At 42.4% G+C, this 27,305-nt stretch overlaps 1 protein-coding gene across 3 annotated transcripts in view; it reads right to left on the bottom strand.

Moving 5' to 3' along the window:
* ACBD6 (acyl-CoA binding domain containing 6) overlaps positions 1–10,837 on the bottom strand; it is a 131,206-nt gene extending 120,369 nt beyond the window's left edge. For 2 of the 3 annotated variants that reach the window (XM_036343175.1, XM_036343177.1), the window contains exons 1-2: positions 10,279–10,837; positions 3,396–3,460 (exon numbers count right to left, since the gene is read on the bottom strand). In XM_036343175.1, the coding sequence (XP_036199068.1) occupies positions 3,396–3,460; positions 10,279–10,500 (287 nt within the window). In that variant the 5' untranslated portion in view covers positions 10,501–10,837. The remainder of the gene's footprint in view (positions 1–3,395; positions 3,461–10,278) is intronic. The other variant, XM_036343178.1, reaches the window with a different exon arrangement.
* Positions 10,838–27,305: the final 16,468 nt, after the last annotated feature.

The raw sequence follows: 27,305 nt of genomic DNA, 5'->3' as shown, positions 1-27,305 counted from the left end.
ACAACATGAGGAACTGTATTAAAGGGTCGCGGCGTTAGGAAGGTTGAGAACCACTGGTCTACACAGATCTTCTCACCACACCTAAGGAACCTTTACACAATTTTTTCTAATCACCTTCTCCCATGAAATCTTAGTAGTCCAGATATACTGCATATCTGTTGAATTTTGTAAGACCAATAACCACTGTAATATCTAAGATTTTATAACTCCCCAAAACCAACTTTCACACCCCTGCTGAAAATGTCTGATCTTTATATAGACCAATACAAGCAGTTGCCATCTTATAACATAACTGTGCTCACGGAAACTAGTCATCACACAAAACAACATTCCCTAGAAAAATGCCTCAAACTTCTTATTTGAGATGTAAAAAGTACACCTCACCCTTCTGCTGTTATCTAATCTGCTAGTCATGGATCCCAAGGCCTCCACAGAAACTTCACAAGTGAGGGCTGGTGAGGACAGAGGTGAGAATACACCGATGGGTAAGAAGGTAGGGACTTCGTGCAGTATAAATACCAAGAGTAATATTTAAGCCCAGAGTAATATTTTTGTTTTCTTTTCTGCAAGCTGCCACAACAGGCTCCTTCTTGGTTTTTCCCTGCTGATTCTACTTCCACCAGGAAGTAAACCTACTGATCCACTGTGAACCAGAACTCAGACACACATTTTCTAACCACCTTCCTGCTCCTCTGATGAATAGAACACCTTTCTGAGATCCCTAAATTTATTTTTACTGAATCTCTTGAGAGTTCCTTGTATATATCCTAACACTTTACCCATAAATATATCAGCATATATCAAACTGAGGAAATTTAACATTAATACAATAAAATTTCCCTGATTTGCCAATAATTTCCTTCATAGCTTTCTTCTAGACCAGGAGCCAATCAAGATTCATACACAGCATTGAGTTTCATGTATCTTTAGCCTTTTCTATCTTCCATGATATTGATATTTTTAAGAATCCAAACGTGCTGTTTTATAAAATATCTCTCCAGTTGGACTTATCTGATTGTTCCCTCACCAAAGAGTGTTCATAGCAAAAGTAATTAATCATGATTAGAATCAGGTTAAATATTTTGTCAAGAGCAATACATGGGTGACATGTCCTTTACAGTGCATTCCGTCAGAGGGCACGATATCAGATTGTCCCATCATCGGTGATAAGACTGAGGACTTGGTAAAAGCAGTATCTCCCGTTTTCTTCTTTGTAATTAATAAGTAAATTGTGGGTAAGTATGAATAAAAATTGCTCCGCAATAGTTTTTCATCTCCTGGTTTTAGCATCCAATTTAGATTCTTGCCTGAATTATATTAGAGTGGTTGTAAAATCTAAACTTCGTAAAATTGTTTCAAAAAATTAAAACAGAGCAAAATAATGAAGTTATAAATTGTCATAATTTTTTTAAAAAGCACACCTTGCCGAAACCGGTTTGGCTCAGTGGATAGAGCGTCGGCCTGCGGACTGAAAGGTCCCAGGTTCGATTCCGGTCAAGGGCATGTACCTGGGTTGCGGGCACATCCCCAGTAGGAGATGTGCAGGAGGCAGCTGATCGATGTTTCTCTCTCATCGATGTTTCTAACTCTCTATCTCTCTCCCTTCCTCTCTGTAAAAAATCAATAAAATATATTTTTTTTAAAAAATAAAAAGCATACCTCACAATTAAAAATTATGTCAGGTATTCTCTACAACAGTAATAAAGCGCAGTCGGAGAACTACTCGTTATCACCAGCAAAGAAACCTTGGGCCGGAATGAAAATCAAAGCATGCGTCCTTCACTGAGACGTCCTACAGTGACCTACACACACAAACAGGTCAGCGGAACCAAGCAGCGTGCTTGATGCCGTAACTCAGTGGTTCTCAACCTTCTGGCCCTTTAAATACAGTTCCTCAGGTTGTGACCCAACCATAAAATTATTTTTGTTGCTACTTCATAACTGTAATGTTGGTACTGGTATGAGTCATAATGTAAATATCTGATATGCTGGATGGTCTTAGGCGACCCCTGTGAAAGGGTCGGTCGTTCAACCGCCAAAGGGGTTGTGACCCACAGGTTGAGAACCGCTGCCATAACTGATTTACATTTGGCTTCAAGCTCTGCCTCTCCTAACGGCTGGGTAACGGACAGTTCAGACAGGCAACCTGTCCAGGAGACCACATTTTGAGCAGCACTGCTCTAAAAGGTAGAATTACAATTCATGTTTAGCACTTCTCTCTACAACCATATTTCATTTTTTAAAAAACCCTACCCTCTATACATTTAATTCCAGGGCTAATGCTTCAAAGTTATTCCTGCTATAACTAAGGTTCCCTATTGTATGCAATTCCTCTTTTTTTTAAAAATATATTTTATTGATTTTTTACAGAGAGGAAGGGAGAGAGATAGTTAGAAACATCAATGAGAGAGAAACACCGATCAGCCGCCTCCTGCACATCTCCCACTGGGGATGTGCCTGCAACCCAGGTACATGCCCTTGACCGGAATCAAACCCGGGACTCTTCAGTCCGCAGGCCGACGCTCTATCCACTGAGCCAAACCGCTCTATCCACTGAGCCAAACCGGTTTCGGCGAATTCCTCTTTTTTTCATTTAGACAAGGTAAGAGGAAATAAGGCTTCATATGCTAAGAGGAAACCTGAATTACAAGCAAAAAAACTGGGGAGGGTATAATCCTTTTACATATTCAGTAAAGAAGTAAATTAAGTAAGCATCTGGGATTTTTTCCCCTTCTTCCCAAAAGGTTATGGTCAGCACTTCCTTCCTGTGTTGGGTGGGGCAAGGAACAGAAGAGCACTAGAGATGAGATAAAACAGGGTCAGGTAGAAGAGTAAGGACTGGGGATTCACCTGCTCTTCTCAGAGGAAGAAGTGGGGACTGTATGACAGGAAAGGGAAATCTCCAGCAATAGCTCACATGGCCACTCTCTAAGAAGCTATTCTTATGTAAGGAATGTATTTCTGCTGTGAACTACTTACATACCAACATTATGGCATATGAATCCTTTAGGAGACTTAGCTAAAATCGGATTCTTTTAATCTCTCTCTCAACTGCCTGCCCTTAGCAGTCTACAGCAGGGAGATCAATATAAAAATAATTCTTTAATCTGCTCATCCATTTCTAATTCCTAAACACCTAAACCAGCCGTGGGCAAACTACGGCCGGATCCGGCCCCTTTGAAATGAATAAAACTAAAAAAAAAAAAGACCGTACCCTTTTATGTAATGATGTTTACTTTGAATTTTTATTAGTTCACACAAACACTCTATCCATGCTTTTGTTCCGGCCCTCCGGTCCAGTTTAAGAACCCATTGTGGCCCTCGAGTCAAAAAGTTTGCCCACCCCTGACCTAAACCATTTCCAACAACCCCAATAGAGTCCAATAATTTCTTACCATTTTTGCTTTCCTTCAAAATCAAAGAAGCCTGGTTTTGGAGTATTGCAATTTCCAACTTTGACCTAAATGAAGAGGGAGGAAATCAAGAACTTATTTTTCAAAGAAACGCCAGAGAAACTTTTTTATTTTCAAAGCTATTATGTGTACTTAGTAACTACCGGTTAGAAAATATTTGCATCTATACAGGGTAACAAAATTTAACATTTTTGCAAAAGCAAACAAAAAAACTTTAAATATAGGCTGGTTTTGTTTACTGCATAAAATAATTTATCTAATACTGTAATACTTTTAAAAATCTGGATGAAAGCCCTAGCTGGTTGGCTCAGTGGATAGAGCATCAGCCTGCAGACTGAAGGGTACCAGATTCAATGCCGGTCAAGGGCATATGCCCGGGTTGCAGGCTCAATCCCCAGTAGGGGGCATGCAGCCAATCTATTCTCTTTCATCATTGATGTTTCTCTCTCTCTCTCCCCCTTCCTCTCTGAAATCAATAAAAATATATTTTTAAAAATATGGGTGAAAAACAGTTACATTCCTAAGTTAATAGACAAATTATATATGACAAATTATAAATATAGATTATGCAATCCTAATTACTTATAATACAGAACAATTTTAAAGTTTGCAATAAACAAACTTTAAAGTACAATTTTCACAATTCATAATATTGTTTATTTATACTGATGCTCATAACACTACAACATTTTATCTCTCCCAAATTCCAGGATAAAACACACTATTTTTAAAGTGCCCTATTATGAAATTAATCAATATAAATTTATTTTGGAAGCTGTGCAAAAAATTTCAAGGGTTTCTCAACAATATAAATTCTATCTATTCCATAATAATCTTTTCTGTTTGTGATCAATACTTACTTTTAATCCAATTACAGTAATTAGCTTCATTGTGAATAAACATAAATGAAATTCACACAAGTGCAGAATTCACTATCCGGCCCCTGATTCCTACTTCCAGAAGTGATCTCCCTTTCGGATAAACTCTCATAGCACTTATTCTGTATGATACAATCTATGACAGTATTTTTCACTTTTTGTGTTATTAAGTTTTGTGTAAAGTCTCATCCTTCTATTAGAATACAGCCTGCAAGAAACCCAGGCACAGGGGACTGAATGCGTGTTAAGTGATATAACTCAATCATTGCACCTAATATAGTGCCTAACTTAAGGTAAACATGCTTTTGACTATAGAATGAATAGTATTAAGCAGGTGTTCAACAAAACACCTACTTTCCCTAATGCTAAATATCCAATCTGATCCCAATCCACTTCTCAGGGATCTTCTCAGTAACTCTTATTACTCTTCTACACTTGAATTTTGCTAAAATCAAAATGATGGTCTACTTGCTAACCAGACTGCTAATTCACTGCACCTTATGGATTTTTGTTGAGTTTTGCTCAATGTAGTAATTCCCCTCACCACAAATGCCTTCCCTGAGCTTTCCAAAATGCTATACCTCCTACTCAAGGTTCAGATTCTAAGAACACTTTCAGTCCACAATGATCCCATCCATCTCTGAAATCATAACAATTATCATCCCTATCATTTGCTTAGCAATTTGTCACAATCTGATTGTTATTAAAATGTACAGTTACACAGCAGCAGCCGTTATGAAGGGACACAGAGGTGAGAGAGCAGCAGCTGCATTTGGTGTGCGAAAGCTCCACCCATGTTATATCAAACAAGCCACACAACAATCCCTTTAGGTTTGCCATTACAAACACCTTTTATAAATGACTACAGAGCCGCTGAGGAGGGTTGTTGTGGTTTACACATTAGTAAATCCTAATCAGTAGTCAGGGTTTGAATCCAGGACTGTTTGACTTCACAGCCCAATATTCCTTTACTGTAACATTGTTATATATATCACACAGAATCTAGGCTTCAGTTCTGGCATCTCTGAAATCACCTGAACTACTGAAATGATAGAAATATGAAATGAGATTAACTATTGGACATTATAAGGATAGTTATTATTATTGTTGTTGTTGTTTTTAACCAGACATCAGCCAGAGGCAGAAACAAAAGCTAAATCCTCCATTTCTCCAACATTAATACAAGTCTCAGCCAGACACGTGGTCATCTGTATAGCCATGCAACTCTTGCCCAGGCACAGGGAACTGAATGTGTGTAAAAATTATATAAATATCTTTCTTAAAAAAGAAAAAAAGGCTTGCCCTTCCCTTTCCCTTTGCCCGGGCTAAATCATGCATGTGCTGACGGTGAGCTATCTCTGGCCATGGACAGAGGATCTTAGGGCAGCCGTTCTCAAACTTTTCGATCTCATGATCCCTTTACACACTTAGAAACTGAGGATCCCAAAGAGCTTTTGTTTATGTGGGTTATAGCTACTGGTATTTAGAAGATCCCTGAAAAGTGAACTGGGGTCAGATTGGATATTTACCATTAGGGAAAGTAGGTGCTTTGTTGAACACCTGCTTAAAACACATTTAAAAAAATGTATTAATTCACTTAAAAATAATAAACCCATATGTTAACAAAATTTTATAAAAAATAACCATCAGTCTAAAGCAGCCGTGGGCAAACTACGGCCCGCGGACCGGATCCGGCCCGTTTGAAATGAATAAAACTAAAAAAAAAAGACCGTACCCTTTTATGTAATGATGTTTACTTTGAATTTATATTAGTTCACACAAACACTCCATCCATGCTTTTGTTCCGGCCCTCCGGTCCAGTTTAAGAACCCATTGTGGCCCTTGAGCCAAAAAGTTTGCCCACCCCTGGTCTAAAGCAAAAAAAAGTTTTTAATAAAAAAGGTGACACTGTTTTACATTTTGCAAATCTCTTTAATGTCTGCCTTAATATATTGTCAAAAATCTACTTCTGCATTCAATATATTGCAACATGTTGCTTTGGTTGAAGTATATGAAGAAAATTCAGCTTTGCACAGATATGCTCCTAGAAAAGAAAGGTATTTTAGCAGCATTTTCAGATAATTGTGAATATTCTTCTTTGATGCCACACCAAAACTCAGTGACAGTTTCTTTAAGGTTAGTTGCAATCTGGAATCTGAAGTCATATGAATAAATTTTTCAGTTACATTAAAATCCATTGTTCTGACTTGCACTTTGAAAGGTTTTTATATTCACACATAACTTGTAACATTACTCCATGCAATATTTAGGAAACATGGTTACTAAGTTATGCAGACCTTCCAAATGTTGATACATTTCCCTATACAATAGCAAAAGTTCACAATCATTAAAATCACCACTAATATCATAAAAGTGTTTCAGTATTCCTAATTTTCACTTGAAGGCTCAAATGTTCGCACTGACAACAAATACTGTCAGTTGTTTTCCATAAAGTGATAGGCTCACTTGAGTCATTTTCAAGAAACTTTCTGCTAAATCAACGGTTCTCAACCTTGACTGCACATTAGAATCACCTGGGAATCTTTAAAATCCTGGTTTCTGGGCCTCATCCTCCGGAAATTGTTTCTTTGTTACTAATGTTGTGGCCCCACCCCATAACAAAGAAACAGAATTTCTGGAGGATGAGGCCCAGAAATCAGGATTTTAAAGATTCCCAGGTGATTCTAATGTGCAGCCAAGGCTGAGAACCACTGTGCTAAATGCTCACATCTGAATAAGCATAGTTTATCTGTGAGTTGTTCTATTAAGTAAAAGTGATGTTTAATTAAAAAGTAGATAGCTCAGTTTGCAACTCAAAAATTACATAAGTGGTTTTCCTCGAAATAGCCAACATAATTCAGTCTGCAGCAAGAGAGTTTTGTGTGAACCCCCATTTCATCACACACGATATTAAAGAGACTTATACTCAAGTTCATATTTAATAAAAACCAATAATTTATACTGTTTCAACAAAGACATTTTTAAATGAAACTGGCTTTTTTTTTATTTTTTTTACTCTGAGTGCATGGTGGCAAAGAAATATGACTACTAGTACTATTTACTGCCAGTGTTTTCATTCATTCTAATGCATCAGCAGTTTTATCCATCATGACAGCACAGAAAGAAGGCAAATAGTGTCTTAGTATTATTATGAAGATAGTATGATCTTACAGATCCCCTGAGAAAATCTTAGGCATTCTCTGGGGTCTACAGACCATAATTTGAGAACTGCTGCCTTGGGGAATGGCTGAGCTACAAGATAGAAAAAGACCAAGCCCCTGGATGATCTCATGAGGCAGAACCACCCTACCAGTCCTAGATCAACTACCTCTAGACCATTATGTGAGGGGAAAATAAAAGTCCAGCAACTGCCCTGTATCCCAACTGACACAGAGCTTTTGTATCCCAAAATTCAGTTCTGGATCCAGGAAAGACTGAGAAAATAAAACTACAGGATTTTAGGACACCATGAGCAGCAGTTTCCAAATCATTAGATAATGAATCATAAACTATAGAGTTATAAAACATACCACTTTAACAGAGCATCTAAACTGTTTTCTCTGATATATATGACATATCCAGTGCCCTTGAAACAGAATGTTTCAACAAAGGTTGCCAATGGCGAATGCCAGTGAGTCAAGTGAACCCAGGTTAAAGTAGGAGGACATGAGTCGTCTCACGTGTACTAGTGCTGAAGGCTCCTGAACATTGAGGCCAAAAGGAATTTGAAATTTTTATTGTCCTATTGTTTTTATAGGTGTCAATTAGTTATCTTTTGCTGGGAGAATGTAGGCTAGCGCACACACAAAAAAACCCCCAAACACCCTGTTAATTGCTGTGACCTTTTTGGAATGTCACTAAAAGATGATTTTGGAGCCATAAGCGTATTTGAAACTATAAGAGCTATTAGGTAAGTTTAAAGCTATACCTGAGAAAAAAAGGTTCATATTTTTGCTCATTTTTATTACCTTCCTGCTGACAACCTTACCTCATTCAGCCCAAAGTACAAAATGTAATTATTTTACGAGAAATTTTCCACCATGCAGGAATTATACTGTAGACTTTCAACTTTATTATTCTATCAAAGATGCTACTTTTAACAGCCTCAGAACTGTTAAAAATAAGGTATTTAAAGGATATTGAGGAAAACTGTATCCCGATGTCATATCTAAGTAAGCATAATCTTATTCTCTAATAACGAAGAATTTTATTTTTCAAATACAGAGTATCTCTAGACACCCTAACATCAAGCTCTTGAAAGGGCGAGGGATACGCCTCTTCCAGGCTATCTGGATGGAGTGAGTACACCTGAGACAGGTGACAGCAGCTCACTGATGACTTAGAAATCAAATCTTCAATAATGATGACACTAATATCAATAATAAAGGTATGTCCGAGATTCTAGGACCTGGAAAAAATGTTCTCTAAGGAATTTGGAGAAAATGAGTCTTATACTGCCCAGAGAATCATCAGTTAAACATATTACATACAATCCTAGCACAATATTCAATAAATTCTTGTTAAATAATCGGAAGTCTCCTTTTAATGTTACTTTAATGAAAGTGACCAAAGAGAAAATATATATCCAGAACTTTTTACAAGAAAGCAAATTCCAAGGCCAATTCAGGGGCAATTTTCATTCAACACTATGATTTATACCACCTGTGTCTACAATTGTATCTCTCAGGTCAATTTAACTAATATTCATCAGTCTTCAAAAAAAGGCTCATCTCTATTCAGTATATTCAGCTGAAGAATACAGAGGGACCCCACCAGCTATTTAAAAAAAAATACAGGGAAAAATAGATACCAAGAGGCAAAGGAAAAGTTTTTAAAACTTTAATAAAATAAAATGGGCAATTATCCAGCACTTCATTGCTTCCAGTGTTCTAAAAAGCTGGAGTTTTCCTGAATTGTTATTCAATGCTTGTCAGCAAGTTTAAACTTAGACTCCCCAAGTAAATTAGTAAGTCTCTTAAAGGTAAGTAGCATGATGCTCTTCTTTGCATTCCCTGTAGGCATAATACCCAGGTGTTTTGCACATAAAAGATGCTGAGTATTTGTGGATTATGATAAAGCAATTATTTTTCCTTCTGGTACCTAACTCAATATCTCTTTGAATGACATATTAAAAATATCTTAAGTGATATTACTTTTATTTCCAAATAAAGTTCAGAGTCTTAGGATCAGGCGCTACAAGCTAGTTCTAGTTCTGACTGACTTATAGGCAAGTTACCTACTCTCTTAGCATATGCAGCCAAAACATGTCTATGGCATTTAGGGTTTAAAAAAAACCACAATAATAAAAGTAATAATACTCTGGCCGAAACCGGTTTGGCTCAGTGGATAGAGCCTCGGCCTGCTGACTGAAAGGTCCCAGGTTCAATTCCGGTCAGGGGCATGTACCTGGGTTGCGGGCACATCCCCAGTGGGGAGTGTGCAGGAGGCAGCTGATCGATGTTTCTCTCTCATCGATGTTTCTAGCTCTCTATCTCTCTCCCTTCCTCTCTGTAAAAAATCAATAAAGTATATTTTTTAAAAAAGTAATAATACTCTGTTTTGTATTGCATTGCCCTTTTTTCTTACAATCACATTATTCTCTTGGAGCTCCCAATATTTTTTTTTAACCTTACATCTATATGACCCTTTGGCAAGAGTGACTGACAAGTCTGATTTTGTCATCCTCATTCTGTAACGGTTCTAAAGCTGGTAAAAGCTTAAGTGCAGCAAAGTCATTGAGCAAGTCAGAGAAGACATAGGAAAACTGTTAGTGTCCCGCTAAACATCACTCCCAGGAGAGCAGACATGTCCTTTCCATGTCCGTAACGACGCTAATCTTTAAGGGATGATGAAAAACACACACACACACACACACACACACACACTTCATTGCTAGCCGTTTACCAAGCTCGCTTGCTATTAGTTTTTGTTGGAAAGAGAAGGCCTCTCGTCGCTCTCCCGCATCCTCCCCTTCGCCGCGACTTTACCTGCTTGTACCTGGCGTACAGGTACAGGAGCTGCTCCCTGCTGGCCACGTGAACCACGCTCTGCAGGTGCGCGGCCGCCGCCTCAAACAGCTCGGCCAGGCTCCGCGACGCCCCGCTCTCGGGGCTCGGGACGGACTCCACGTCACCGGAGTCGTCCCCCGAGCTCAGCTCTCCGCCGCTGTCGCCCGTGGTGGTCCCCGCGGACAGGAATGGAGAGGCCATGTGTCCGCTCGGTCCTCTCTCGGTCGGGAGTCACGCCCGGCTCGGGGGGCCTGGCCGCCCAGTCCGCGTCCGGAGCCCGCGCTGGCGTCGGACCCCAGCTCACTTCCTCTGCGCTCCCGCCCCTCACTCTGCCTCCTTCCCCTTCTCTCCCGGGGCGTTCGGGGCAGGTTCCGCCACTCTCGGCAGCTCTCCCCTGCAGACCCCGTCTCCTCCCGCTTCCCGGGACTAACTGTGGGCTGGGGCGGCTAGGGCGGCTGGGGCCCCTCCAGCCGCGCGGGGGCCCGGGAGCAGCGCAGCCGGCCGGTCCTGAAGTGGAGGCGGCGTGCGGCGGGGGCGGGGGCGGGGGCGGGGCGACGTGAGCGCGGGCGGTGTGCACGCTGAGCACGCGCACGAGCACGCGCCCGGCTACGCTCGGCGCCGCTGGGGGTCACGTGCGTGGCTCCAGGCTCGGCGCCGCCCACTCTGGGGGGGCTCGCGGGACCGCGCTGGGGAGATACCGCTTGGGAAAATTGTCCTTAGTCATTTAGCTGAAGTTAGTCGCAAACTCCGGAACCTACTCAGAATAGGCCAGCAGGGGTAGGGGAAGGAGGCCTTCCGTTTGGTAGTGTAGCCATAGGGGCGGCGTCGCGGGAAACAGAGGTGAGGACTAAGGTTCCGCCCGCGCGCCTGCCTCATCCCTGCATCCGTTGTTGTCGGAAAGTTTGGCTTGAAGAAATAAAATGGAGCGCCTAAGAGTCAAGCTGCTAAACTACTAAAATCAAGTAGGCTGCGTTATGGGGAAAAGATTCTGTTGTTTTTAACTTGCCTGCAAACTTTGGAGCTTCCCAGTCCTTCGAAAACGCCCGCATACACATCAGACTCACAGGCACACGTCTGATAACTCCCTGGAGAGCAAACGAAAGAAGGTTCGAGGGTCACCCTCTGGAACCAAGCCAGAGGCTAAGAAAGCAGGGCTGATTCTTCTCAAAAATGTACATTTTACTGTAAGAACCCTCAGCTTTTCTTTTTTCTCCCGCCCAGGTGTATTGCTGGTTGAAACCTTGAATAAATCTTTATATTTTCTATCTAGCCAAAGCCTCCTCATTTCATTTACACTTAGCCGACAGGTTCTCGCTTGAGCAATGAATGGAAAGTTGGGAGATGGGGCCTTCGCTGGCCCATGCTGTGTGGGTGATGGGTTGAGTCAGCTCCTGTCTTTGTCTCCATTGCGTGCCTGCAGAGCCCCCCAGCTCTCAGAACCCCGCAGCACTTTGCCACTGTGCTTTGCAGACACTGTAAAGTGAAACAAAACATAAAGTAAAATAGAGTTCTGTCCTAAAGGAACTTACAAAAATACAAAAGCTATAACATGATTATAATAGTTAACATTACTGAGTAGTTATTATGTCCTAAAACACACACACTATATTCCCTTAGTACACAAAACACTGTAATAAGCACCATCAGAATGGTACAAAGAAAGTGCCCCAACGACTGGTCATCCTTTGGGGTTAGGCTTTAGACAGGTGGGCAAGGGGGAAGGGTAGACAGGATGAGAGAACAATGAGAAAAGGCAGGCAGATGAGAAAGTTTGGATCAGGATTCAACAAACATTGCTTAAGTATTTGTCAAAGTTCATTAAAAACACACACGAGTAAAACGAATGAATTGGTTAAGCAATAATCAATAAAAGTTTATTATGCACCCACCAAAAAGAGAATTTACAAACCTGGAGAAATTTTGGAGTTTCCCAGTCCTGCGAAAACGCCTGCATACACATCAAAGTTGTCAAAGTTCATTAAAACCAATGAATCGCTCAAACACAGATTCAGAGGTATCTATATAATATATAAAAGCCTAAGAGACCGACCGGTCAACCCTTTGACTGGTAGTTATGACACACACTGACCACCAGGGGCAGATGCTCAATGCACAGGCATGGAAACATGGGACAGACTGATGAATCTCAGAGGGAAGGGGGGAGGGCAGGAAGAGATTAACCAAAGATCTTATATGCATGCTAGAGGCCCAGTGCACTCGTGGGGTCCCTCGGTCTGGCCTGCAGGAATTGGGCTGAAACTGGCAGCCTGACATCACCTGAGGGGTCCCAGATTTCGAGAGGGTGCAGGCCAGGGCCAGGGACCCCACCGGTGCGTGAATCCGTGCACCAGGCCTCTAGTATTGTTATAAATTAGTCTACATAGTGTGGAGGCAGCAACTGCTTATTTGTCACAGTGATTGGTCACAATTAAAATTTTCTTAAATGAAAGAGCATTGCTTAGTGGCTACCTCATCAATTTTGGGGAACAATTTAAGTTTTGCTTATGATTTTCAGAGGCGTAAGCAAAGAGTGAATCAGGTCAAGTTAGCCTCATTTGCCTTGCAAAATAAGCTAAATTAGCTTTTCTTGTTTGACTAAACTGGTTTTGTCTTCTCAGGGAATTTTCAAGTCTGGTCTCCATTTGAGGTTGATTTTAACAGTATCCAGGTGTACCACTCTTAGTCCCTGGCCTCAAGGCGCTCACAATCCAGTCTAGGAATGACTGATGAACAAATTCTTGCAATTAAAAAGTGACAACTTACTGAATCCTCTACTGTTTAGGGGACTTCATTCCTGCTACTTTGGCTAAGTAGAGTCATTTCCACTTGGATGTAGGAAATCAGCACAGCATGGTAAAGTAACTTGCCCAAGGCTGCACAACTAACGAGAGAAGCTAATAAGTAGAAAAAACCAATAAGAGAAGCTTCTGATATTCAGAAGCTGCCCTGGCACTCACAGCTAAGCCATGTTATTCTCCTCTCAGATGGAAATAATTTCATGAAATACCAAGTTCAAACAAGGCCATTCTGAAAACATGCAGATCGATACGCACTCGCACGTCAGTGTTTCTCTCTCCCTTCCTCTCGCTCTAAAAATAAATAAACTAGTCTTTAAAAAAATAAGACAAAACAGAACACTCCACAAGTTTGCCTAAGCACAGACAAAAACAAAACCACTCTGCCAACCATAAAATACCAAACAACCCTTATCTTGGCCAAAATGGGCGATTGCTACCTCGTTACTATTCCAGCTTTATTCTCCTCCTAGACTTCTCTCCCTATAGATAAGATTTATTAAGATGCCCAATCATAGTGTTGTCCCAGCTTTCTGACAGCATCTAATCAGGAGCAAATCCGCTTTGTCACCAACCAAAGCCCAAATCCTATAACGGCTTCCTTCTGAGCACCTTCTTACTGTGACCGCCCATGGTTCCCCATGGTGTGTTCTTCCTCACTGCAACAAGTCATAAGTGCAACTAGGTTTACTACAGGTGCCTTCCCAGGGGTCTTCAGCTGGGGATGTTGACACTTAAGAACCTTTGATTTCTTGAAGATTCCATTAAGACTCCAAAACTATCAGGATCGGGTGACTTTGAGGAAATAGATCTCTTACAATTAGTGTTCCCATTGAATCATTTCTTGGAAACTGTGGGGAATTGTATATGTTTTTCTGAATCTCAGGAAAAATTACTCAAGAAATCAGAGGGGAGAAAGTATTACCATTCTGCTGGAATTAAAGTTTAACAATCAACCTAGAGGGGTTACAACGCAAAGGGATCCACTAACAAATTGAAAGCAATAGCAGGAAATTCCAACGCTTGGGAGTTCAAAGTGAGCCAGGGGAGAGAGCAGGCAGGAGAAAAGCGGTCAGGTTCTCATCAGTCTCGCTTGTAAGGGTTGCCAGGTTGCATGTATGTTCAGAGCCCCATCTGCTGCTACCAGTGAGTCATTCCTGCAAATAAAATAAACATTATATGTATAGTATACTTTATATAAATTCCAGGAGTGATGTTCTGAGAAATAAGTTTTGGAGACAAAGTAAATCCTTAAACTGGCAATTTCTGTAAGTGATTCTGCATAGTGCTGTTCAAATTTGCTGAGCGATCTGAATGTTAGGTTATAAAGACTACTTACTATCCACAATGTTTGCCAGCATTTCCAATGCTTATATTCACTCTCGGCTACAGTTCTTTGTAAATACTTTAACAGGAGACGTGGGAAGAGAAGAAGCTGTGAATGGCCATACTCCAACACAACATCCTGAACTAACCTGAAATCTGGATGAACAAAAGATGTATCTGTTTCGGTGCAAAACCAAGTTTGGGCAAGCAGACAAAATATTTTCATTGAAAACTAACTGGACTGGATTTAGTATGATTCTGGGTTTGTGAATTATTGACACTTTTTACATTATGATCAAAATAGTCATTAGTTTATCAATACTAAGTTGATTCCTAATGTTTCAGACACAGTGATAAGCCCTAAGGATAGCAGGATGAGCAATATTTTTCTTCCCCTCTCTCCCTCTACTCCAACCACGTGGGCCTCCGTATGGTTCTACAAACCAGGCACATTCCAGCACACTCCTGTCTTAGTGCCTTTACACTTGGTAGCCCCTCTTTCTGGAACACCCTTTCCTCTGATATTTACATGGTTTATCCTCAACTCCATCAGGTCTTGCTCAAATATCACAAAAAATCTCCTTTGGCTGCCCTATTAAAAATTGCAACCTCATCCTCACTAACACTGTCTATCCCACTTCTTTAACATTTATGTCCACCTAACTACAATATATTTTACTCATTTATTATGTGATTTTTATAAGTTCCGTGAAGGCAGGGATTTTTGTCTGTTTTCAGCATTGCTGTATCCCCCAGACCTGACACATAGCTAAATCTTTACTGAATCAATAAATGGGTGAATGTATATAAAAGACACAGTAATCGTTCTTTAAGGGCTTACAGATGGAAAATGAATATTGGCAATAAAATATAATAAGTGATGTGGAAAAGGCACACCAGACAGAAGAAGTAGCATGGGCAAAGAAAGGCACAGTGGTATAAAAATAGCAAGCGATGTTGTTGGTTGTCACTTAACAATAAGAAAGATTCAGTAAGCAAACAACAGAAATATAGTTAGCTGTTTTTCTCTCTCACCCAGCATGAACTAAAAATTGGAATATATGTAACCTACCCCTAAGAGGAAAAACCTTGTTTAACAAAGACTGCATTCTTTTTGCAGATATTAAAAGAATAACGTTCTTATAGGTCAGTGACTTATTTTGTCACTAAGTCAAATTGACAGTATTTATCTAGGACATAATCTTCTAGAAAAACCCGTGGCCTTTAATCCAATGCTTTAAGCACATTAGGGAGACTCAAGCATATAGACAGATAAGCAGGTAGAGAGAGAGAGAGAGAGAGAGAGATGACCGTATTATCTAATTTGCATAATCTTGAAGTTCATTTGAGCACCTTCAAGTAAATAGCCAGCAGGATTTTACTAAGTGCAAAAAAGGGGGGGGGGAGGGGAGAATCACAACACGAAAATCAGACTCTTGATCTTGGAGTCTTTGTGCAATCTATATAATCAGCAAAGTTTGATTTAAAAAAAATCACATCCTCAAGTTCTCAGGAATAGTGAGATATTTCTTACTAAAAATTAAGAAAAACTGTGATTAATTTTGAGACCATCTCAGAGAGGAGGTTTGATAATAGGTGACCTTGATCCAACACGAATAACAGAAAGTTCTGGGGGATGGATTGGTGGGTTTGGAAACGAACTCTCTAGTAGAGTCTTGTGTAATGGATACAATTACAAGGGCAAATCACATACCACAAAACACGACAGTATTAAATAAGCAAATCCTAGCATACTCTTAGATGTTAGTCCCAAAGAGGTTCCATTTTGCTTGATAAATCTGGATCACAAAGCAGTACAGAAAATCAGTGGACTCCATTAAGAGCTTAGTTCTGGGTGACATCTGGCCCAAATTTGGAACGTTTTGGTGGTGGTTGTTAATATAGTAGCTAGTACATTCATGGAGCTTAGTGAGTATTCTTTATTTGTAAATGTATTTTTAAAATTTCATATTGTTCTTTTGACTTGCTAAAAATTAATCCAAAAAATGCTGACATTAATCTTTCAGGTACTGTAACACAGTAAAAAGTACTCAGGCTGGGGAGACAGATATCATCCCTGTCATCAAGTAACTTAAATTTTAGTTGGAAAAATAATGTTAGGATTCATGAAACAAATAAGATAGTAAAATTAAGTGCTAAATCTTGTGATGCACATTGAAGTGAAAGAATGCTAGGTGTTTTTAGCTAGCTGTCTTCCCCATAAAAATCCTTTAAACATTATGTGATTTGCTGTGGGCTTTTCATTTAGGCGAGTGACCAAGGGCATCTAACACCCCAGTCTTCTAAGTAGTCAGGGCCTTTTATATCTACTAAACCACACTGTACTCAGAGTTCATTAACTGGCAAGAGAGCTATTAGTCGATTGGCAGAAGCTAAAATGAACTACTTGCACATGCATTAGAAGTCAAGATGTTTAAGGAAAGTATCTTTGAACTTGAAAGTAAGAAACTAAACATTTTCTTACCCATCTCTATAATCTTTGGGTACAGTTACTGGTTTGCAGAATTAAGGAGCCAGAAAATAAAAACATAACTGACACATTGTTTCTTTGTAAAATATAATTTCTTTCTATGAAAAGTAAGTCCTGTGAGATTGAGTCTCCCCTCTGGGTAGCTCAAGATTCCAGATGCCCATCATCTTGCTGGGCATCCGCCAAGTGGAAGCGTAATATACATATTGACCACATGATGGCGGCATAGAGCCGGGTTTGTTTTTCATTAGTGAGCCAGACTTAGAGGATTATCTTTGTCCTTTAGGTCTTTATGCTCAGAGAGCATAGACCTTGCACGTCGTATGGCACAGTGAATGGAACAATTATATCTTAAAAAAAATAATAACAGCAGCCAAGCCCTAATTCTGTTTCTTCTTTAAACTTGGAACCCAAGGACTGAGAATGAAGAGGGAAACCGGCTTTGTTAAGATGTGCTTATTTTTCAAAAATGTTCTGACTATCCACTTACTATTCTGAATGTCACAGTAAGAAAGAGAGCTCATACAATGTAGGATGAGATAAACTTAGCTTTGCATTTACATCACCACCCCCTTTTATTGTTGTTTTTGTTTATTCTTTTCTTGAGTATTTTTAAATTAACAAATAATATTAACTCAATGGCTACAATCCACCTATTAAATTAGCGTTTGGTTGACTTGGTGTTCCTTCTTCCTTTTTCCTTTATCCCATTGTTCTTCATATTAATCCTTTATCCCTTTCCTTTATTCTTCACAATATTCTTGTGAATATTGACCAGAAAAATTTATAGTAACCTTTATCATATTGAAGTATTTCCTAGTTATATCCAAAGCAGATAGTACAACTGAGTGGTAAAAATAAATATATTCTAGTAGCTTCCTCCTAAAGCCTTCACAATCTATCTAAAAATGCCAACCTTGACCTCCCTGGCAGATCTTTACTGGCAGGTGCATATGTAAGAGAATCAACCCCCTTTAACAGGACACCATTCACCCATGTGAGAATTCTGCCCCATTAACATTAAGGGTGTTGATTAGTTGGTTAGTACGAGTTGACATGAAGAACTTAAGCTGCTGATGTCGGCCACAACAGGACAGGTTATATATCAGTAACAAAACCCCGAAGCTTCAATGACTTAACACCACAAATCTTTGATTTCACCCACTCTGTGTTCCTTGGCTCGCCGGAGTCATCAGGGACCCATGCTGACAGAACCAGTCTTAATACCTGCTTCCACAATTTCTAAAAGCAGCGCAATATGGAGAATGTCGCAAAATTGTGCCCTGGGTCTTAAAGCTTTTACTCAGGAGTGATGTAAGTCACGTCTGCACACATTTCATCAGCCAGAGTAAATCACATGGACAAACCCAACTGCAAAAGGGCAGAGAAATGCAGTCTACTATGTCCCTGGAAGGAGAGACCAGCAGGCTCCTTGTGAACAGCTGCAATGACATTCACTATCTTACTCTTTTTTCCTCCCTTCCTCCCTACCTTTTGTGAAAACATATTATATCATCTAATGGAAAACTCCCTGCCAGGTAGGCCACTTGCTGAATGATAAGAGATGGGCTGCCTCCTTTGAAAGGTAATTCTACACAGTATTTTACAGGACTAGAATATAATTTCTGCAAATAGCGGCCAATTCAGAGACCATCTGTAGTTTATGGAAAATATTAACGGTAGTGAACATAATGGCACCGAGTCACACGTCAGCAACATCTTCCTCTTTGCCATGGAAACCAGGAGACATTTTGCAATTTATCAACAAGTGTGCTGCCAGATGAGAGTTGAAGGCTTGCTTCCAGCTCACTGTGCTTGTCCAGGCATGGTCCAATTATCCCTAATGCGTGGAAGAAATAGCTTTGTATTTCCCACTGCGCATCTTGAACTTCAGCGGCTGGCTGAGTCCTTGGGCAATGCGTTATGTTGTCATCTTCCTGCAGGGTCACTTGAGGGTTTTCTGTTTTCATTATGGGAATGAGGAGCATGTCTTCACAGTCGGGAGGAGTTAGTTATCCGATACTTTATGGTATGTCAAGGGCACTGGCCTTGACATACAAAGAGCTTTGCACAGGCTTGCCACCCATGTATGTTTACTTGCTTCCTGCTATTAAAATGATTTCCCGGTTTGTTTTTCATTTTGCCACCTGTTGGTTTTAAGTTTCTCTACTTTGGAATTCCTTCTAAACATTGTTACATGTTGATGCGGAAGGTCACGGATAAAGACTGGTAAGAATACACTTGAGTTGTTTTCCCAGAAGGGCAGGAGTCAGGTTTGTTTTGTTTGCCACGGAATCCCCATCGCCTGGGATGGATCCTGGTACGTGGTGCTCAATAAATATTACTGAATTCATCAAAGAAGAAATCACAGCTAGATAGAGAAGACATTATTGGACCACCTGCATGGTAGTTCTCGATGTCTCTTTGACCGATTGTAAGCTTCTGGACTGGAATGAGAGATGCAGAGACCTTTTCCACATTAAACTAAGCTAACCACTTCATCGTTTTTCTCTCCATTATTTTAACTGCTAGATTGTTTCTATGTCTCACCACTCCCTCGTCATACCCAATTTTCCAGCCAAACCGAACCACCAACTGTTATCAGAGTGGGCCTGCTCCTTGTTATGAGTTGAATTGTTGCCCCCCACCCCGCAAAAAAAAAGATACATTGAAGTCCTAGCCCCCAACAATTCAAAATTGACATAGAAAGAACTTATTTGGGCCCTAGCCAGTTTGGCTCAGTGGATAGAGCGTTGGCCTGCAGACTCAAGGGTCCCGGGTTCGATTTCGGTCAGGGGCATGTACCTTGGTTGTGGGCACATCCCCAGTGGGGGGCGTGCAGGAGGCAGCTGGTCGATGTTTCTCTCTCATCGATAGTTCTAACTCTATCCCTCTCCCTTCTTCTCTGTAAAAAAAAAATCAATAAAAAATATATTTAAAAAAAAGAAAGAAAGAACTTATTTGGAAAAAGGGTTGTCGCAGATGTAATTAGTCAAGATGAGATCATACCTAGGTTGACCCCTAATTCAATATGACTGGTGTCCTCCTATGATGGTGAGACACACGGGAGAGAATGTCATGTGACAACAAAGGCAGACACACTGAAGCTACAAGGCAAGCAATGCCAAATACTGCCAGCAGGTAACCAGAAGCTAGAAGAGGCAAAGGATTCTCTCCTCCTGGTTTCAGAGGGAGAATGGTCCTACTGACACTTTGATTTCAGACGTGGAGCCTCCAGAACTGAGACAATAAATTTCTGTTGTTTTAAGCCACCCAGTTTGTGGCTCTTTGCTCCAGCTACCCCGGGAAACTCACACACTCCTCATGCCTATAGGCTTTGCCTCCTCTATCTGGTCTTCACCCCGTGGTTCATCTTTAATGTCTCTTCTTGGGTAGAATGTCTAAATCACCTCCAAAATATGAGACCGGCTGACTCTTCTTCCCTCCTGCAGCACCTATGTCTATTGTGGGCCAGACAGTGATGAGCAGCTGGGGAATTCTGAACAGAGGACTCTAAAGGCATCAGGGTTAGTTAGAAGAAATAAAATGAGTAAGTAAATTAGGGGAGAAGCATGTTGCTCATTAAGACCTGGGAGGAAAATAAAGGCGGAGGCCAGGAATACAAAAAGAGCTTATTCAAAAAAAATTTTTTTTGAAGGCAGAGTTGAGGCTCTAGGCCAGTGGTTCTCAACCTTGGCTGCACATTAGAATCCCCTGGGAATCTTTTTAAAATCCTGATTTCTGGGTCTCATCCTCCGGAAATTCTGTTTCTTTGTTATGGGGTGAGGCCACAACATTAGTAACAAAGAAACAGGATTTCCGGAGGACAAGGCCCAGAAATCAGGATTTTAAAAAGAGTCCCAGGGGATTCTAATGTGCAGCCAAGGTTGAGAACCACTGCTCTAGGCAGTGCTGCACTGCCCAGGTGAGCAGACACAAGTCCTGGTTTCCCTGGCAAAGAGGCCTCTTCCCCTTGCTAATGACACACTATTAGAGAAAGCTGCTTGCAATTGAAATAACTAATCATTAAAGGCAGAGCTAGATATGGTCCAATAGTTCCACTTGATTCAAGGATGGTCTGAGAAAGATGGGGGGGGGGGCGGTAGGTGGGCAGGGGAGGGGAGGCTGTGCCACAAAGAATGAAGGCATGAGATAAATATTTGAGTTACGCATAAAAAGTAAACTCATGTTCGCATGCACTTTGATTTAAAAAAATAGATGAAGAGAAGCAGCGGCAGGGAGGGAGGGAAGGAAAGAGAGGAGGTTCTTCTGAGCATGCCTGTTTTTTCTCTCATGGCCTTTTGGTCAAGTCAATTAGGTAATAAATTATGCATAACCACCTCCACTGGCATTAAAACACTTGCAGTGGGAAATGATGGATATCCTGGGGACCCGGGTAAATTCGCTTGAGGTCAGAACAATTGTCGAAGCCTGTTGCTTAAATTGTTCTCCCGATCCCAATTACCACCCAGGAGGACCGGCCTGGCTGGAGGAAGAAAAGACTCTTAAACAAAGAGTCCACACACATCTCTAGTGTAATGCTTATCTCTTGGTGTTCTAGTCATCTTGGTTGAAATAGCAACGGGTAGCCATCAATTCAGTGAGAGTGAGTCGAAGAGACAAAACAGGTATTTTGGTACACACTGTCTCGGATGGATGGGGAGGTCAGAGGCAGCTTTACTGAAAGGAAAGAGCTAGAAGCAAGGGTTGAGCCCGGCAGCTGTGCTGGTCAGTCCTTACAGGCCCTTAAAGTCAGCAGAGCATGGGGGTGGAGCTGGGAGGGTAGAGGTGGGGGTCGGGGAGCATACTAGCTTCACAATTAGGCAGTCTAACCGCAGGCTTTGAGCACTAGCAAATCAGGCCTCCCAAATATGTGGGCGGGAGGAGCATTTGACAGTTAGAAAGATAAAAGCACTTGCATGGTCATCATTTAATGTATTGAAGTTTATGTTTATTTTATGATTTATAATTTTAAAATGATCATTGATGGTTTGGTTTTTTTTTTATTGCTTGGAGTTTTAAAGGTTTTAGTCCCGCCCCAGGTGTATGAGATGGAAGTAAGCTGGGACACTGTCCAAAGGAGTTCCGGGGTGGAAGTTGGGGATCTGTTCCAACATGAAGGACGGAAGCTCAGGGGTGGAATGGAAATTGGGGAGATGCAGGCAGTGAGTAGGAAGGGAGAGGTCACTGATGGGAAAGCTAAGAATAACACATGAGTGGCAAATGACACGTAGGGGGTGGTCTGGAGAAATTCTGGAGCTTTAGGCCAGATGCTGCAAAGGGCTTTCAAGCCACTTGTGTGAGCAAATGAGATAGGAAATGAATGACAGCAGTTTAGCTCGTGCCCTTGATGAGCTGCTGACCTTCTCAAAGACTCAGCTGCACCTGTGAGGAAGTGGGAGCCTGATGAGGAGGGTGGGCCCTGCTCCCGGCCTTCAGAAGGCAGCTTGGCCTGGCCGGTGTGGCTCAGTGGTTGAGCATCGACCTATGCACCAGGAGGTCACCGTTCGATTCCAGGTCAGAGCACATCCTCAGGTTGCGGGCTCCATCCCCAGTATGGGGTGTGCAGGAGGCAGCCGATCAATGATTCTCTCTCATCATTGATGTTTCTATCTCTCTCTCCCGCTCTTTTCCTCTCTGAATCAATCAAGATATTTTTTTAAAAGGAAAGAAGAAGGAAGCTTGTGCAGGTGAGAGCCCTGCCTTAGAGGTGAGCCATTGGTGGGGCTGTAGTGGCAGCGGCTGGTGCATTATCCGAGGGGTTTCATGGATTATTTCTTTGGTGGATGTGGGAGTTGGGGAGAGTCACTGCAGCCCTGTACACACACACACACACACACACACACACACACACACACACACACACACACACACACGACAGCAGTTGGAAACGGTCCTAGAAATCCTTCCCCATTTCGAGCAAGTCATTTTGGTGCTAGTATGAATTTTCATTCTGCCTGTCCCTGAGGCTGGAGATGCGGGGGAATCTTCCTGATACCCAGAGGAGAAGGCTGTGTGCACAGAGCCACAGCTGACGCGCAGAGATGCTGGCTTTGTAAACTTAGCGGTGCCCGCTCAGTAGAATGTGCTAGAGCTGCTCCAGATGAGTCAGTTCCACCTAATTGAATCAGTAAGTGATAAACTGCCTCTGGGCCGAGGGCCCAGGAGAGCCTTTCTATTGACGCTGGGCTCTGCGTTGGTTAGTTCAATAACTAGAGGTTATTTCCCTATTTCTTTTTTTAAAAAAATATGTTTTTATTGATTGCAGAGAGGAAGGGAGAGATAGAAACATCAATGATGAGAGAGAATCATTGATTGGCTGCTTCCTGCATATCCCCTACTAGGGATTGAGCCTGCAACCCAGACATGTGCCCCTGACTGGAATCAAACCTGGGACCGTTCAGTCTGTAGGCCAGCGGTTCTCAACCTGTGGGTCGCGACCCCTAAGACCATCGGAAAACACATATATAATTACATATTGTTTTTGTGATTAATCACTATGCTTTAATTGTGTTCAATTTGTAACAATGAAAATACGCCCCGCATATCAGATATTTACATGACGATTCATAACAGTAGCAAAACTACAGTTATGAAGTATCAACGAAAATAATTTTATGGTTGGGGGTCACCACAGCGTGAGGAACTATATTAAAGGGTCGCGGCATTAGGAAGGTTGAGAACCACTTCTGTAGGCCGACCCTCTATCCACTGAGCCAAACCCAGCTAGGGCATGTCCCTATTTCTTTGACCTGGGACAGTGGATGTGTTAGTGTAACCTGGATGTTACCAAGTGCACTGCCCATCTTGCCTGTGACATTCCCTGTGAAAACGTTTTTGCCTTTCTTAATCCCCCACCCAGCGGCTCCAGGTCCGGAGTCCGGTCACCTGACCAGTCCTTGTTGTCTGCTCTCTGCTCTCCCACCACAGGCCTCTGCACAGACCCGCCTGTCTCCTTCCTCTTGCAAAACACCACTGACACAAAGCAGTTGCACAAAACAGACTTTCCTGAAGATGTGGCTAATGGGAGCAGACAGAGCTATTAGAGCCTGCTGCAGGAAATTCTCTCAAATGCAACATCGGACATCATCAGTCCTAGAAGGGCACTGCCCTTCCCCCCACGAGGCATTTCTCTCTGTCTGTGTCCCTCCTTGGTACTCTCAGGGCACCCCAAAACTCAAATAGCCCCAAGAGACCAAGAAATACCCCATCCTTCCATATGGATGAAACAACCTTTTATTAAGGGCCAGAGACTGCACTACCTGCTTGTATTATCTCACTTAATCCTTTCGACAGCACCATGGGAGGCACACTTATTTTACACCTGAGAAAACTGAGACTCAGAAGTAGTAACTTGACCAAGGACACACAGCTAAGATTTGAACCCGGCTCCGGGTTCATGTTCTTACTGCTACAGTTGCTGCCTCCTTGCGTAGTTAAATTCTTCACATACCCCTTAGGTCATCAGAATTCAACTCTATTACTCATCCCTTAACTCAGCAAAGTTTTCTGTAGAGTCAGGTAAAAACATTCCCCTAACCTTTCTTCCGTGCACCTGAATCTTTCCCCCAAGACCTCTTACTCAAAAACGACCCTCCCTCTCCCAGGGTAATTGTCATATCCGCTCTGATATTTCCACGGGATTGTTTCTGCTCACTTGCTCCCAGAGATAACTGTCTGCTGTCTCTGCTCCCCTCCTCCCAATGCCTCTGCTTTGCCAGCTCTTCTGTGGAAAAGGCCTCAGTGAATCCCAGGAACTTGGATCCATTTGCCCCTTCCTTCTTATAGCAGGTGAATCGAGCCCCATAGAAAAGGCAACAGGATGTTTGAGTCCCTGCAGGCGGGGCGGGGTTGGGGGGGTGAAAGGGGGGGTTGGGCGGAATCTCCCAGGTGTCTTCTCCAGGAGCGGGAGGGGTGAAGGCAGGTGTGTGTGTGATGCGGGGGGGGGGGGGGGGGGGGGGGGGCGGAGGCGTGCAGGAGGGACCCTCCCCAACCTGAAGCTGTCTTTTCCTCCTTCCAACTCCTTGGCCTTCTTGGAGCTGAGCTGAGCTTGGCACTCCACTAAGCCAGGACACTCAGCCCTCCTGAATCCTCATAATTCTTAATTACGTCCCTGCCACCAGTTCGCTGACAGCCATAGCGGAGAGAGCGCACATCCAAATGGAGTTCTAAAGTAAACATGTGCCTCTCCTCCCTGACCTTGCCTTGAGGCACTGTAACAGCACGAGTCCGCAGTCCACGGCCTCCGTAAACCGGGGAGTGCTGAGACATGACAGCTCTGCTACCCAAACTGACAGACGGTCCTGTCCCCAAGCACCAAGAGGCTGGGATTCATGAACCCATCAAGGGATGGTTTTGAGGACCTATTTGGACTGAGGCACTCGATCAAGGACATTTCATTTTTTTAAAAAAATATATATTTCTTTATTGATTTCAAAGAGGAAGAGAGGAGAGATAGAAACATCAATGATGAGAGAGAATCATTGATCGGCTGCCTCCTGCACACCCCCCCGCCGGGGATCGAGCCTGCAACCCAGGCATGTGCCCCTGCTCCGAATCGAACCTGGGACCCTTCAGTCCGCAGGCTGATGTGATGCTCTATCCACTGAGCCAAGCCGGCTAGGGTGACATTTCATTTTTAAAGAAAGGAGGAAAGATACGCCTGGATGGATGGGACTCACAGCCCATTTCCGGAGACAGGATATAAAAGATAATTATCCACATTAGAGAGGATATGTCAGGTTGTAACTGTGGTAGGCAGACTGTGAGTGCTACAGGAGTTCAGGGGAGGGCGACGGCACTGACCGGGGGAGGAGGATGAGTGGTTTGGCTGGAGATGAGGCTGGCAGGCAGTAGGCTTTCTCGGCAGGCCAGAAGGGGCAAGGGCATCTCGAGGAGAAGGGCAGGAGCCAAGATGCGGGGGCAGGCATGCGAATGATGTGTTCAAAGGACAATGAGTCACTCCTGGGCTTTCTTCACAGTTGCCACATCAGAGCGGGCACATAACAGGTTATCATTTTTTTTTTCTTTTTTAAACACTGCACCCATAAAGCGAGATCCAAACTCTCAATATAGAAAGTATGTGCCTGTGACGTCCCTGCCCAGTGACACCGAGGAGGTGAGAATGCCTGAGCCCACTATGAATTTGAACCCACGGCAAAAGTCTCACCCTTGTTTTGCAGGAAACTCCCATTTCATGCTGTTGGACCGGAGCCTGTTCTTTGGGAAATCTGAAACATGACCTGGTCGCCCCTTACCTTTATTCCTAAGCGCAGTGCCCGGCAATTATTTTGGCTTTGTCATGAATTGATCACAAACTTTTCCGCCCTGTTAAAGTGCTTGAAAGCTCTGGGGAGCCAGGAAATGTCTCCGTGAGGAAACCAATCCTGGTAACATTACCTGCACAGACGTCTGAGTGCTGTCCTGTCAGCAGTTGTTGTGGGGGAGGTGTGTGCGCTCTAAGGTGCATTTCCTGAGGATTTGGAGTGCTGTTTCTCATGGATGCTAGCCTGTGTTTCTGAATTGCCGGGTATGGATTAATGGTGGGGGGTGGGGGTGGGGGTGGTCAGATAGGCTCCCCAGCCAAACTGAGGCATGCCCACCTCTAAGATATAAGGAGGATGATTTTTTTACTTTTTTGGCTTTTTCTATAGATGTTTTTGTTTTCCTAGTATTTTCTATGAAGGAATATTAGCTGCCTGTAATGCCAAACTGATGGGACACTCTCCTTGATTGATCATCTTTTAAAAATAATTTTGCACCCACCTATCTCTCCCGAATGGTTACCATACATTTCCAGTGTATTTAGAAAGGAAATTAATTCTCACTTCACAATTGTGTAGCAAAGCAAAGGTTACCAGAGTGCAGAAGGAACAACTACTTGAGGCATTGTGTTCTCTTAGTCATAGGCACATACTAGGAAAAATCCAACTAAGCCACCACTTGGGTGTATTAAAATAGCCCCTTTTTCCAGCTCAGAATCACATTTCAAAGGGTGCCTACGTGCAAAGCTAAGTCAAGTATAATCTAGTCACAAAATAGTGCCAAGGGTAATACGTTGTTTTCCATTTTGTTTTAAACATCAGAAGGCAGCAGGGAGCTGCTAAGAACATGCAGGGAACTAGTGGTGATCAAACCTGAGCAGCAGGGAGCTGGGTGACCTTGAGCAGGTCAGCTCACCTGTCTTGGCATCCTCGTTTAAAAAATGAGGGGGGGCGGGGAAAGGGGGAAATGCCATTGTGCCTTACCCCTTAATGACCAAACGAGAAAATATATGCAAAAGCACTTTGTAAACCAGATTTTTTTTCTAGAACACGTAAAGGAATCGTAGAAGTGGCTCTTTGGGGAAGATGAGGTATGTGCAAAGCTTCCTTTTTAAAAAGTGATTTTAATAT

Source organism: Myotis myotis, unplaced genomic scaffold, assembly GCF_014108235.1.
Source record: "Myotis myotis isolate mMyoMyo1 unplaced genomic scaffold, mMyoMyo1.p scaffold_m19_p_18, whole genome shotgun sequence".
In the NCBI taxonomy this organism is placed as follows: Eukaryota; Metazoa; Chordata; class Mammalia; order Chiroptera; family Vespertilionidae; genus Myotis; species Myotis myotis.
The sequence above is the reverse complement of the archived record's forward strand: the minus strand, read 5'-3'. Positions and strand labels throughout refer to the sequence as shown.